Genomic DNA, 15,469 nt, shown 5'->3' with positions numbered 1-15,469 from the left:
AAAATTAACTAAGGAGGTAAAAGACCTGTATTCGGAAAACTATAGGACAATGAAAAAAGAGAAAGAGGAAGACAACAAATGGACGATTATACTGTGTTCATAAATTGATAGAATCAACATCATTAAAATGCACTTACTACCCATAGCAATCTATAGATTTAATGCAATCCCAATTAAAATACCAACAACATATTTCACAGGCATAGAAAAAACTCTCCAAAAATTCATATGGAATAAAAAAAGACTGCATAGGCACAGTAATCATGAGAAAGAAGAACAAAGTTGGATTGATCATAATATCAGATATCAAACTATACTACAAAGCCACTGTCATCAAAACTGCCTGATACTGGCATAAGAACAGACATACTAGTATAGACCAATGGAACGAGAACCCAGAAATTGACCAAAGCCAGTATGCTCAATTAATATTTCACAAAGGAGGCAAGAGCATACAGTCGAGTCAAGATAGTCTCTTCAATAAATGGTGTTGGGAAAATTGGACAGAAACGTGCAAAAGAGTGAAACTTGACCACCAACTTACACCATACACAAAATAAATTCAAAATGATTAAAGGACTTAAATGTACGACAGGAAACCATAAAAATCTTAGTTCATACAACTTAAAAAAAGGAAGATAAACAGTCCAATAAAAAAAAATGGACAAAGGCCCCAAATAAACACTTTTTGAAAGAGGACATACAGAAGGCCAAGAGACATATAAAAACATGCTCAAAGTCACTAATCATCTGAGAGATGCAAATCAAAACAACAATGAGGTACCATCTCACAACTGTCAGAATGGCTATCATCAACAAATCAACAAATGACAAGTGCTGGTGAGGATGTGGAGGAAAAGGAACCCTTATGCACTGCTGGTGGCAGACTGGTACAGCCACTGTGGAAGACAGTATGGAGTTTCCTCAGAAAATTAGAAATGGAGATTCCATTCGACCCAGTAATACCATTCTAGGAATATATCCCAAGAAATCAGAAACACCAATCAGAAATGATATATGCACCCCTATGTTCATAGCGGCACAATTTACAATAGCTAAGATTTGGAAACAGCCTAAGTGCCCATCAGCAGACGAATGGATTAAAAAACAGTGTTACATCTACACAATGGAATACTATCTTATATAATAAAGAGCTAATATGCTAATTAGAACAAACAGCAGAATGACCATCTGGACATCCTTCCAGATGACCGTCTGGATTACCTTCGGGACAAAGCCAGGGCTGTAAGAGCTGGCCAACGCAGCCAGGACTGCAAAGGATGGCTGAGGCTGCAAGGGGCTGTGAAGGGCTGTGAGGGCCAGCCAAGGCAGCCAGGGCTGTGAGGGTCTAACCCCTTGCACAAGTTTTGTGCACCGGGCCTCTAGTGCTGACATAAAAAAGAAGGAACTCTTATCATTTGCACCTGGAGAGCATTATGCTAAGCAAAATAAGCCAGTCAGAGAAAGATAAATATCACATGATCTCACTCATTTGTGGAATATAGTGAACAACATAAACTGATGAACAAAAATAAGTCCAGAGACAGAGAAGCATAGAACTGACTGTCAAACCTCAGAGAGAAAGGGGGGCGGGACGGGGATGGGGTTGGGGGTGGGAGATGGGGTAAGAGATCAACCAAAGGACTTGTATGTATGCATATAAGCATTACAAATGGACACAGACACTAGGATGGTGAGGACATGTGCTGGGGAGTAGGAGTGGCTGGTGAGAGATCAATGGAAGAAAAATATTATTATAATAGCTATGTACAGGCCAGGGGGGTACTTGAAATATCAGAGGGACCACTCTGTAAAGGATATTATTGTCTAACCACCATGTTGTGTACCTGAAACTAATTCAGAATAATATTGAATGTGAACTACAATTAGGAGGGGGGCAAGATGGAAAGCTGTATGTTACATGTTTTTCATCACAATAAAAAAAATGCATACATACATACATACCACAACTGATATCTCCCCTAAGGGTGGTATATATGACTAGTGTGGTCAGGCACTCAGCTCCATAATAGCACATTTGTGGTCTTAAGTAGATACAATATTTCTAAAACAAATGAACATGTAATGCCTGTCAGTCTGGCATGTAGGAAAAGGTTATTTGAAGAGAAAAGGTTAATGATCATTTGTTATGTAAAGGATCACAGAACTCCTCTGCATCATTTATTCACACAGATATTGAACTCAGTATGAATATTGAAAGACTAAATAAAAGTGGGCAGAAATATTGTGAATCAGGAGCTTTATCCATTCTTGAATTATGGGGTGAGAATACAGAGAATCATGTAGCTGAATGACCTTAGTTTTAAAGAGTAGGCTTTATGTATCAATCATTTCTTCTATCTATCTATCTATCTATCTATCTATCTATCAATCAATCATCTGGTGAAGATTGGTTTAGAATGATGAAATATTATAATCAAGAAGTGCCAATAGGGAGGCATGTAGTTATTTATTACATTCCTTACATGGGATGGAATGGATCTGAGAGAAAAGTTATCCTCCAATTGTTAAAATTATTGGACAAATGTTAAGCAAAATAACATTAAGGAACTGCCAGGATCTTTTAAAGTCAATATGATGAAGAACTTGGCAAAAGAAAATTTCATTATCAGAGAGCCAGTTTCCCAGAGGGCATGATGATGGGTTTGAGTTGGAAAGGAATAGAGATTGGGTAAGATTGGGAAATGTGCACAGCCATATGAGGAGACTTGGATTTCATAGGGTGGCAGAGGTAGGCTAGGGTATGAAGCACAAAGGAATTTGTCTAAACTTAGAGGAGAATGGATAACTATTTCTTGCATTATGGTCCTATAAATTTGATTCGCAGGATAAGATGAGGTGATACACAGGCTGACATCACTTGCTTCAAGTTTGTTGGCACTATCGTATATAATAAAGAGGTAATATGCAAATTGACCATCACACCCTAACACAAGATGGCCGCCTCCATGTGGTCAAAAGATTGCCGCCACAAGATAGCCGGCAGGGGAGGGCAGTTAGGGGCAACTAGACTGGCAGGAGAGGGCAGTTAGGGGCGACCAGGCCAGCTGGGGAGGGCAGTTGGGGGCAACCAGGCCTGCAGGGGAGGGCAGTTAAGGGTGACCAGGTCAGCAGGGTAGGGCAGCTGGAGGTGAGATCAGGCTGGCAGGGAAGGGCAGTTAGGGGCAACTATGGCGGCAGAGGAGGGCAATTGGGGGTGACTGGGCTGGCAGGGGAGGGCAGTTGGGGGCAATCAGGCCAGCAGGGGAGCGGTCAGTCATCAATCAGGCTGGCAGGGGAGTGGTTAGGGGGTGATCAGGCTGGCAGGAAGAAGCAGTTAGGGGCAATCATGCAGGCAGGTAGCTGAGTGGTTGGGAGCCAGCAGTCCTGGATTGTGAGAAGGATAGCGCCTAAACCGGCAGTCGGACATCCCCCCAGGGGTCCCAGGTTGGAGAGGGTGTAGGCTGGGCTGAGGGACACCTGCCCCCAGTGCAAGAATTTTGTATACCGGGCCTCTAGTTAAAAGATAAACTAAAGCATATTAAAATTTTAATAGTTTATTGAATAAAGGTTATTTCAAAATGGGCAGCCAAACTGGAAGTGGTTAGAAGCAATTCACAGAGGGGAATTCGGGGGTAATTTTTATAGAGAAAAAGCAAGAGCAAACTAAGGAGATTATTGATTGGATGTAGTTTAAACCAAATGGCTGTTTGTGATTGGATTTCCTTGGTTTTCCATTTAATAACCTTGAGGCATTTCTAGGCTTAGATTTTTGTTTGCTTGTCTAGGCACCTCTGCATTAGAGTTGCTTCAATTTAATGGCCTTCTTTAAAAAAAAAAATATATATATATATATATATATATCTTCTTATTAACTTCAGAGAGGCAGGGAGAGGGAGAGAGAGAGAGTAACAACAATGATGAGAGATAATCATTGATTGACTTCCTCCTGCATGCTCCATACTGGGGTTTGAGCCTGCAATCGGGGCATGTGCCCTGACCAAGAATCAAACTGTGACTTCTTGACTCATAGGTAGATGCTCAAGCACTGAACTACACTGGCCTGGCTAATGTCCTTGGGGTGAAATGTTACTGACACCTTGGAAAATCTGCTCCTTACGTCTCTCCTCATTTCATAAAATAACCATCCATAGAATTTAAGTAAGCAAAGTCATTCTCTCATGATTCTGAGTTTAAATAAGCATCTGTATCAAGTATATTGATTTAGCTTTTTCTTCATTTAGATTCTGTCATCTTAATTAGCCAATTCACATTAGGATTGCATATTAGAATGAAATATTCCCCTAATGTGCACAAATGCCAACTCTTTATTAAAATAATAAAAAGAACTACTTGTTCACAGGATTCAGATTATTATATTATACATATTTGACTTAAAAAGTCATTTGCTCAATGACTACCATATGTGACTACATTTACAAAATTAAATAAAAAGCAGGCATACATAAGACCAGATACGTTTAAGCTAACAGTATGGGCATGGCAATGGTGTTGCAATTTCCTCATGTATAACAATTTTCTTTAAAAATTGTTAGAAATGTTACATAGGGAATGGACCCTTAATCTTTATTTTGAGTTTATAAAGCTTATTCCGTTTGTAGAGATTTTTTAAAAAGGTTCTGATGTTGAGTCAGTATATTTATTTATCACTATGAGGTTGGTAAGAATTGTTGTTTCTCATAGATACAAAGCTATCTTATTGGGAACACATTAAATACAAATAAATAAGCATTTGTATGGATAAAAAAGAATGATAAGTGAGAACTTCCAGGAAATGCCCTGGTAATTAATCCTATTTAAAAATTTTAAAACTCATAAGCCAATCACGTATTCAAAGTAAGGGCACAGAAACCAGGGGTTTGACTTAGAAAAGCACTGGAAATGCCAGTAGTTAGGTCCTAGCAGCAAGGGGTATATCCTTTCAAGCGCTAAAGAAATCAGAGTAATAACAGCAGCAATTAGGACTTAGAGAAAGGTAAAACCTGTAATTGCTTCTTTTGGTGCAGCTCAGGGCTACAATTAAACACCAGTCGTTTCCATTGTATCTGGAAACATAAAATAACTGTTGCTGGAGGTAGACTGTGGTCTAGAAATAAGTTTTTGCTAAGTCTCAGGAAATGAATTTCAGGGACTCATGGCTTAGGAGGATTTGAGCTGTAATGGCAAGATTTAGTGGAAAGACATGCAGGGCATAGGTGCCCCCTGAAGAGGCTGCTGCACGGCCTCATCCATGCCCAGGTCGTTCAGCTCCATCTCCCAGGGAAAGAAGTCCTATGAATCAAGCCCAGGAGGAGGAGGGCTGGGGCCCGGAGATGCTGTCCCGTTATTTCAGCCTCAGCATCTGGAGCTCCAGTAGTCCAGCCTAGTCTCTGTTCCCCTCGGCTCACGTTCAGCGCTGCGCTTTGGCCTGTGCTGCTGCCACACCCAGGTCCACATGCTGCTGTGGAGGGGAGAGAAGGAGAGAGGGAGTGAGTGCCTCTAGCTTCTGTTAAGCTGTGATTACATTTCCTTGGCTTGGGAAAGTGTAGGCCTTCCTTCAAACGATGGAATCTCGTTCTTGTATCTTCCAGGGGCTGTGCTGGTACCTCCCCATAGCCAATCCCTTTTCTGGATCTTTCATGGTCTCATGCCATTATTCCATCCCTTCCTTTTCCCAGATTTTCCCAGGCTTGACTCCTCCCCTTTATAGTCACCATTTTAGCTCCTGCTATCATGCCTCATAGTTCTGTTTGGTCCTCTGGATTCTACTGCTCAAGTGGTCAGTAGAAGCCTTCCCCATGCCATCCTGGCTTTAATTGCTCATGTCTCAGCAAAGGAATCTCCCAGGGCTAATTCTCCTGCCCCACTGGGGTGGCTGCAAAGCTGCCACTTCCTATTTTGATTGGCTTAGTGTCTGATTCTATTTTCTCCCTTTCTTTGTTAATAACTAACTGCCTAGGCTAACGCTAACTAATTTAAAATATGTTCAAACGCTGTTCTTAATATGCACAAAACAACTGAAAAATTAAAATTGTTATTTTTTTTAATTATAAACATACTCGTGGCCCGGTGCACAAAGTTCATGCACATTAAAAGGGAATTAGAGGAAATATTTTAATATTGCTATTTGCTCTTTCTCTATAATAGAAGTGTCAGAGATGAAAGAAAATTAGTAAAATGTATATGAAAATCTCCCTCCTGTCTGGGGCATGCCGCAGGACCCAGAGTCAAGTTCCCGCCCACCCTCGTGCATCTCGAAATAGCACGAGACCCAAACCCTGCCGGCCCCACTCCCGTCAAGCCCCACATGGCAGGGGGCGCAACCTCAGGTCCCCCGGCCCCAGCGTGAGGGCATGAAGGTGTCATGACCATTTGCATATTAGCTCTTTATTATATAGGATTATTTGTAGCATCTTTTCTTTAGAATGTCAAGGAGGATTTAAATTTTTGGCATGCATGTTTAGAGAACCTCTGTGAGCTGTATAGAAGACCTTAAAAATAAAATACTTTTCTTCTCAGCAGAGTTTAATCTTATCTCTTTAGCTGGTCTTTCAAATGAATTAATATTGGCCCTATATTATTTTTTAATGTTTTCTAATATGTTAGGCATGTTAGAAAACCTAATAGATAACTTAAAAATTAATTACTTTAATTTAGTTCTTTTCTTTTAATATGTCTATTGTAGGGTAGCATCAGTTACATATGATTAAATAAATATAATTAAAATACTAATTATTTATTCATTCTTTCACCTTTTTTATTTTGGGAGCACTGTTGAAAATTAATTATCTTGTTTATTTAATTTTTTGATTACACGTTCCCACTAATCCTCTTTAGAATATTAGCTTCATGGAGGCAGAGACTGTCATTCTTTTCTTTTTTTCTAAAAGATGAAACCAGGTAGCTATTTCTATTTTTTTATTTATCTTTATTGTTGAAATTATTAAAGAGGGTCTTTTTCTTCCCCATTGATCCCCTCCAGGCCTACTGCACTATAGTCTGTGTCCATGGGTTATGTATATATGCATAGAAGTTCTTTGATTAATCTCTTCCCAATGCTTCTCCCACTTCCCTCTGAGATTTGCCAGTCAGTTTCATGCTTCCATGTCTCTGGATGCATTTTGTTCATCAGTTGATTTTGTTCATTACATTCCACATATAAGTGAGATCAAATAACCAGTGCTGGCGAGGATAAGAGGATAAAGGAACCCTAGTACACTGCGGGTGGGAAGGCTAACTAGTGTAGCCACTATGGAAACAATATGGAGTTTCCTCAAAAAAATAAACATGGATCTGCCATTTGACTCAGTGTTCCCACTTCTAGGAGTATATCCTAAGAATCCCAAAACACCAATCAGAAAGAATATATGCACCCCTGACTTAGTATCAAATCAGCAACCTTTTAGTGCATAGGGTGGCACCCAACCAACTGACTCACACTGGCCAGAGCTATTATATCTCTTAGGACTATCAGTATCATAATCTTGGATTTCCAAATCATGCCATATCTCCAAAAATCTAATGCATACATTTCTCTACAGCAGGGAGACAATTTTATATACCCACCTCTGACACTTTCTATTTTTCTTTCCAGCTTTATTTTTAGATAACTTATCATCATCTGACATACTCTATGTTAAACACGTATGTTTCTTTGATTCCCCTTAACTGGAGTGTAAATTTCACATGGGAGGGGTTTTTGTATGTCTTTCTGTTGACTGTTTTCTGGACCTAGGACAGTGTCTGGCATGTGGTAGACAGTCAAAAATAATCTATTGAATGGATGATGGGATAAATGAATGAAAATGAATACTAAGGAGAATAGTTTATTTTGCAGAGTGATAGTTTTTATCTTTGTTTTCGCATTTTTTGTTTTGGAATGAAAAGAGTATAGTACAAAATATTGAATCATCTCTGATTTATTACAATTCCACATGCAAATTGGACAGTTCTATTATGTTGATACTAAATGCAACCCCTCTTGAATGTTATGTGTCTGAGCTCCCTTGGTGACATACATTCTCCTGATATTTCTGTCTTGTCACAGACTTTAACTTATTTGGAGCCCAAGATTCATGCTTCTTGATCTTTAGTTGGTGGGGGGGCGAGGGTAGGAGTATAAAATATTTTCATTTTTGCAGTCTTAAAGAACTCATCAAAACACCGGCAAGTTTAGGAAACATCTTCACTATTCTACAATAGAAAACATAAAATCATCAGTGGCCTACTAGGCATCATCACAGACACCTAAATGACAAAATAGTCAATGACTCCTGTCCTATCATGAGTTATTAGTTCAAAAGTAAGTAACACGTGCATTTGAGGAGCCCAGATTGGGAAGTTATTGAAGCATTTGCCAAACAGAAAATGAAAGAAGTTCAGGGATTATCAAAGTCCTACCAGTTTGGATCCCCTGTGTCAAAAATGTTTATTGTATTGCTGTGTGCCAGCAAAAGAAATCTGCTTAGGTTTTCTATCATGCTTTCTTCCCAATAGTCAAATACCCATCACTTCAAGGCTATTAAAATTCTGGATATCTAAAGCAATTATTTCATGCTGTTGAAAACTCATAGGAAAGTAGCTCCCTCATGTGAAACACCCCAGGCTATACCAACGTCCCATCAGGAAACTCACAAAAGAAAAAAAAAATTATGAAGAAGTATGTTTTAAGTAGGTTATTTCATTGAGCAAAAATGGAATAAATGATGAAAGCACATATTTAAAATATTGATGAGTGAGGGAATGAATCACTGCTCTCTGTGCATGGGCGTGGCCCAGTAGAGATGAACAAGGTTTTTAGAAAGGTCACTAGCTAGGTCATGAGCTTTTCTAGGGCCCTCTTGTTAGGACAGAAATAGACTATTGGGGACTAGCTATAATTTTAAGGAATATTAGTCCTGCTCTGTTAACCATGATTATTGTGTTCTGATTAGAGAAAGCACATTCTAACCTGGTGGAGAGTTGTATGCGCTGGGACATGGGAGCTATCATCGTAATGCAGTCCATCCTCCTTTCCAGAGAACTGCCTGTCATCATGGAAAGATTTACAACCTCTTGGCTGAAACAATTTAGTCCTGGAGGCGCCTGCCCTTTGCAGCTTCCCCACCCCACAACCCACATTGCCAGTAGCTTGTGAAGATTCTACTGTGCCTACTTCCTCGTGCCTGTGATTTTTACTTTCCCACATCGTCTTTGTCCTTTTACCCAATATAAAAGCAGCTGGCTTATGGGGAGGGGTAGAGTAGACTTTGTGGATGACCTGCCACTCTCCCATCCTGCTGGCAGCATTGAAATAAAGGCCCATTTATGATTCAACCCTGTCTCTGCTTAATTGGCTCAAGTAGGGATAGGCAGCCTGGACCCCTTGGTTGCACACTCATTAAATAGAATGCCCAGCTCAAGGTCTATAGTCATGATCAAATCAACATCAAGCTAGTCTTATGCCAGAGCCAGCATCCAAGAAAAAGGTAAACGTTTGTTCTCTTGGTCTAATATGTGATTTAATTGGGATAAAATATTAAAACAGAAATGAGGTAGAAAATGATGGAAGATTTCCCCTCACCTTTCTCTTCCATTTTCATCTCATTACATATAGTATGAGAATAAAAGCCACTGAAAATACTATTAAAACACCTGACTAAACCCTGGTGTAACTGCATCCTAAAATGTCCACAATAACATTACAGAACTTTAGGAAGAACATAGTGAGGTAAGGTCAAAGACACTGATTCCCCTCCTACCCAAATCCTTTTCCATGATCTAACGAATAACAGATGGAGAATGACTGAGAGCTCTGTTGCTTTCTAAGTAGAAAAGCAGTATTTGCTTTCTCATTGGGCTCGTAGGAGAGATGGCTAAAGCTATTAGGTAGTTTTGTTAATCCTCCAGCTGGATTGTACTCAAGTGTAGAGTTTAATACATGCTATCAACAATATCTATTTATATGGATCTATTAAAGCAAACAAATGTTTTGTCTCTCACCCCTCCCGCCTCAGAGGCAGGAAATACGAGCTTAACCAATGAAATTTGAATACAATGTATAAGGATAGAGAATGCATTATGTTGTCAAAGTTATATTTGACAGTGAATATGTTGCCATCGCATATTATCCCTCAGGTGGCTAAAGATAGGACTGGGTGTTCTAGTCACTCACATCTAAACTCCATCCTCAGAGCTGCCTCTACAGCTCATCCACACTCACATGTAAAATGCATAAATGAACTTTTCAGATAGAAGTGTTCTAAAATGGGTGAAAAATAGCTTAAAAGTACCTGAGAATCTTTAGAAATTAGAATTACAAATCTACCATTGATATACAAAGAAAATCAAAAACATATTTCTCTCCCAAAGAAAATAGTACATTGTGAATATATAACCATAAAATGCTCAAGCTGATGTGGAAATCTGCAGTGAATTATTTGAAGAAGGAGCACAATATATATTTTTAACTTTAAAAGATTATTTTTCCAGTGAATACTATATGTTAAGTCTTGCCTCTGACTATATGCATGCACATATGTACTAGTATGTGTGTATGTATGCTTGTGTGTAATGTTTCTTACAACCATGAGATACAGACGATACTATCTTCAATGTCTAATTGAGAGATGGTTAAGTAATTTGCCAGAAACTATAGAGCTGCTAAGTGGCATTGGCAGGACCTAAACCCAGAGCTAGCTGACTTCATAGCCTGTATTTTTTCTGATTACACTATATAACCTTTAAAAAACATGCACTGTGATGCACTGCTCCAAGCAATCTGAACTATGGCCTCTGTCTGTGGAATATGAAAGCCCATGGAGCAGCTGTGCAGCTCCCCAGAATGAATAGGAATGTTAGAAAAATCTTGGGGAGCTCCTTTATATGACAGGCAATAGTCAAAACCAGTGGAGTATAAAAAGCCTCCAGTCTCAGTCCCTAGGACAGAGCACAGAGTAAAAAAGCGGTTGTATGATTTTCCTCACCCACCCACGCTTGGATAGATTTTCATCATCAGTCGGTGCATTAATTCTATCTGGCTCCTGGAAACAGTCATTTGCTTAATAGCTCCTTTGTGACCAAGGGAGTTAATGCACAATCCCAAATGGCTGCACTTCCAGCAGGGAGAAGTTTAGGCAGAGGAGGGAAAAAAAAGTCTGACTTCATATTTCACAAATAATACAAGGACAGAAGTTGGAACAAAGGATTTCACTTGTTCTGTTGGAAAAGAGCCCTGTTTTATTTTGACACAGGTCACTGAGACAGAGGAGGCAATTTTCATGTGGAGGTATTTTCTTGAATCAGTATAAATGGAACAAAGTAAAAGAACAATATACAAAATATCCTTTTAATGTCCAGATTTTCTGTGTCCTACTGTGAGATTTTTATATTGGAAAGTTCAGACTAAATTCCAAGTATCTATCTTAACTTTATCACTTTATATCTTTGAGATAGTTAAAGATAATTGTTCAATAACCAAAAAACAGATTTTTTTTAAGATTCAGTTCTTTGCGGAACTGCACACTTAAAATGATCTATTAATTGATTATTATGTACAATTAATAATACTATAGAAATGTTAAGACACAGATATAATTGTATGGTTATAATTGTCTTGTCAGGTGATAAAACAGGAAGAACTTGTCAAGGATCATTCAGATTGTACTTTGTATGATCTACTGAAATACGATGATTTTAACTCTGACAAGCACCTGGCTCTTGAAGAATTTTATAGAATATTCCGTGAGTATAAGATTCATTCCCTAATCCTTCTTTGTTTTTTGTATATTTTTCTGTTTATTTACACAAAAGTGTATGTTTGCTTGGTCTTAGAATACAAGTTGTATCTTAAGAAAAGTCATATTATTGAATATTTATGTGTTTGGCTGTATTGAAGTATATGTGAAAGCTAAGGGACTTAGTAGTTCGAAAATGAAGAGCTGGAAATATTCAATAACCCTGATTCCAGTTTAAGACATTAATTCCACAATGCAGCTTTCAAGGCTATTTCAGAGTAGGAGTACTTGACCAGTTGAACAAAAACAGTTTGATTATTTACACACTGACTTTATTTTTACTTTACTGGGAAACCAAGATAGATGAATAGAACTTTTCACATTTTTTAAAAAATATGTATTTTTATTGATTTGAGAGAGAGTAATGGAGAAGGAGAGAGAGATCGAAACATCAATGATGAGAGAGAATCATTGATTGGCTGCCTCCTGCATGGCCCCCACTGGGGATTGAGCTCGCAACCCAGGCATATGCCCTGACTGGGAATTGAACCATGACCTCCTGGCATAATACGCAAATCGACTGAACAACTGAACAGCAGAACAACCGTCTGGACGATCTTCTGGACAACTACACTATGACATACACTAGTGCCAGGCCAGCCAAGGTGGGTGTGATGTGATTAGTTGGGGAGGACCCCCAGTGCCCCATCATTGCCCCTCAGAAGGAGGCTCAGGCCGCTGGACAGCGATCCTGTGGCAGGTGTGCTGGTCTAGCCAGCGATCACCTCTCAGAAGGAGGCCCAGGTCACCCAAGCGATCGCACCCCACACTTGTGCCCCACAGAGGGAGGCAACCAGTGGTGGGAGAGGGGAGACCAGTGCCACACAGATGGCAAGCAGTGGCAGCGGTGGGGTGGGGCCAGCTGCCAGCAACCAGGGGAAGGAAACCCTGATAGGACTTGATACTTGAGGGGTCCCGGACTGCGAGAGGGTGCAGGCCGGGATGAGGGACACCCCTCCCCCGCAATGCATGAATTTCAGGCACCAGGCCTCTAATTGGTTCATAAGATTATACAGGTTTCAACTGCATATTTCTATGATACATGATCTGAGTATTGCATTGTGTGACCACCACGCAAAGTCAAATCATCTTTCATCACCATATATTTGAGCTCCTTTACCCTTCACTACCCCTTTCTTTGTTTTGATTTTTGTTGTTGGTGGTTTTTGTTACATAAAGCTTTATTATTTCCATTTGGTCCAATGCATGGGAGAGGGCTCCAGAGTACTTACAAGGATGGCTAGTGATTGCAGGGAAAGGCTCAGGCAAAAGCCAGACACCAGGGGGATGCTGAGGGGCCATCATAGGCCTCTGGGCTCCAAAGGCTCCTATTCGTGCATGAGGGTGAACCTTTTGAAGAGATACCCGCCCGGCCTAGCCTGGGTGCCAGCCAGCCTGAAGATGTTAGTCAGGTGGTGGTCGCCCATCTTCCTGATGAGTTTTACCTCCTCATCCAGGAAGTGGTTCTTCAGGAAGTCACAGAGATGAGGGTCTCTGTGGGTAGAACCCAGGGCCTGCAGCTCCAAAAGGGCCGGGTGACTTCCATGGCGTCCTGATGTTTGCCCCAATCACCTCAGGTAGGACTTAACAGGAAGAGGATGTGGCCACCGCACTGGTTTTGCATCTTTACGAGACGCTCAGTGCCCTGGAGCTGCTTCTCCTCCAGCTTGAGGAAGAAGTGCCCACACCCTGTGGAACCACATCCCCATGGTTGAAATAGAAGCCCAGAGAGAGGTGGTTGTGGGAGGCCCACAGATGTGGGTTGGCGCGGTGGTTGATGGCAGTATCTACCTCTGTGGAATAATTCTGAGGAAGTTGGGAGCTCATGGTTATTCAGCAATATTAAGTTAAGGTAAAAAAAAAAAAAACAACAAAAAACAAAAACAAAAAAACAGTTGTGCTGGTCTCTGAGGCTAGATGGCTGAGGTGGTTCCAAAGGTGGTGACTGGAGAAGATGCTAGAGGGTGGTCGGAGGCTGGGAAAAGGGGTGTCCCTGGGCCTGTTCCATCCAAGCACTGGGACCATCGAGGGGTCTGTCCCCTCTTCCCTTTGGCAACCACCATATTGTTGTCTGTGTCTATGAAATTCTGTTTTTCTTGTTTGCTCATTGGTTGATTACATTTTTATGTCACACATATGAGTGAAATCAAATAGTTCTTAACTTTTTCTCTCTGACAGGTTATTTTGCTTAGCATAATATTCTCAAGGTCCATCCATTTGTCACAAATGGCAGTATTTCATCTTCTATGACTGAGTAGCATTCCATTGTATATATGTACCACATCTTTATTATATATTTAAATAAAAAGAATTTGCATAAGAAAGGAAACTTATATTTATGTTAGTTCTTTGGAAATTTTTATAATTTTAAAATTTTTTAGACTTATTTAAATTGACCCTTTGTACTTTATAAAGCAATGTTATGAGGATGAGCTGTTAATAAAAAAAAATCTTCCCAGTTATGTTTTAAAAAATAATTCAAAGAGAAAGACGTAACAGACAAAAGAAACAAACAAAAAACAAAACAAAACAAAAAAAAACAGAAAAGTTTAGCAGTTGGATGCAAGAATAATAGAAAAAAAATAATTAACTGGTTGGTATTTGAAAATCACCAAAGTATCAAAGTTAAATTGGATCTACAATATGCTATATGTATATGCATTACATATTGCTTTCCAAATATACACATGTAGCATATATATATTTTCTAAAAAGCAGGAAGGAGAATTTTTACTTTAAATGTATTTTTTAAATTATGCTTCTGCCATCTATCAACAGCCTAATATTGAGGAATTACTTATATCTCTGAAAATCCATAGAAATAAGGATAGTAATTTACTTCTCCTATATAATAAAAGCCTAATATTCTAAGTGTCTGGTTGTCCAGTCGTCCATTCAACCAGTCAAAGCATAATATGCTAATAATATGCTAAGGTTGCTCAACCACTTGCCATGATGTGCACTGACCACCAGCGGGCAGACAGTCTCCTGGCCGACCAGTTGCTATGATGGGCACTGACTACCGGGGGCACATACTCCAACTGGTAAGTTAGCTTGCTGCTGGGTTCCGGCCGATCGGGACTGAGTGAGAAGGACTGGACATGTCCTGGAACCCTCCCACAGTCCCTCCCCGGCTGGTTAACCTCCCGCATCTCTCCCCAGCCTTGATCGTGCACCAGTGGGGTCCCTTGGCCTGGCCTGCACCCTCTCACGATCCGGGCTGAGGGACCCCCCCCCACCCGAGTGTATGAATTTGGTGCACTGGGCCTCTAGTCATATAATAATTTTATATTAACACAGTGAATTATATTTTATGTAATACTAGATACAATAAAATTAATATTTGTGAAACAGTTGCACATTGCAAACTTTAAGGCAAGATATCACTATGTTCTTCAGTTTTAATTAATTTGCATTTCCATTTTAAATGACAAGGCAGAATACAAGAGGAGATGACCCAGTAAACAGTTATCCTTTAAAATTGTTCTGAAGGCTAGACTACATTTTACATAAAACAAGAAAGCTTCATCTTTATTCTATGTTTATGTGAATAAACTTAAACATGGAGAACTTAACACCTGAGTGGCTGAGTTTATAATCAAACCCAAGTCAAACTAATTATGAAGTCTATGTATTTTCCATTAATCTTCACTCTATAGTAAACATTGTTTTGTGTACTCAGGGTGGCAGGGAGA

The 15,469-nt window shown here is 39.8% G+C and overlaps 1 protein-coding gene across 2 annotated transcripts in view; it reads left to right on the top strand.

The window, feature by feature from the left end:
- Positions 1-15,469, top strand: part of FSTL5 (follistatin like 5) — a 570,527-nt gene that overhangs the window by 293,423 nt on the left and 261,635 nt on the right. For both annotated transcript variants that reach the window (XM_006771055.2, XM_006771054.2), the window contains exon 6: positions 11,601-11,721. In XM_006771055.2, coding sequence (XP_006771118.1) covers positions 11,601-11,721 — 121 coding nt within the window. The remainder of the gene's footprint in view (positions 1-11,600; positions 11,722-15,469) is intronic.

This window comes from Myotis davidii, unplaced genomic scaffold (genome assembly GCF_000327345.1).
Source record: "Myotis davidii unplaced genomic scaffold, ASM32734v1 scaffold225, whole genome shotgun sequence".
Lineage (NCBI taxonomy): Eukaryota > Metazoa > Chordata > Mammalia > Chiroptera > Vespertilionidae > Myotis > Myotis davidii.
This window is presented reverse-complemented; position numbering and strand designations above follow the sequence as displayed.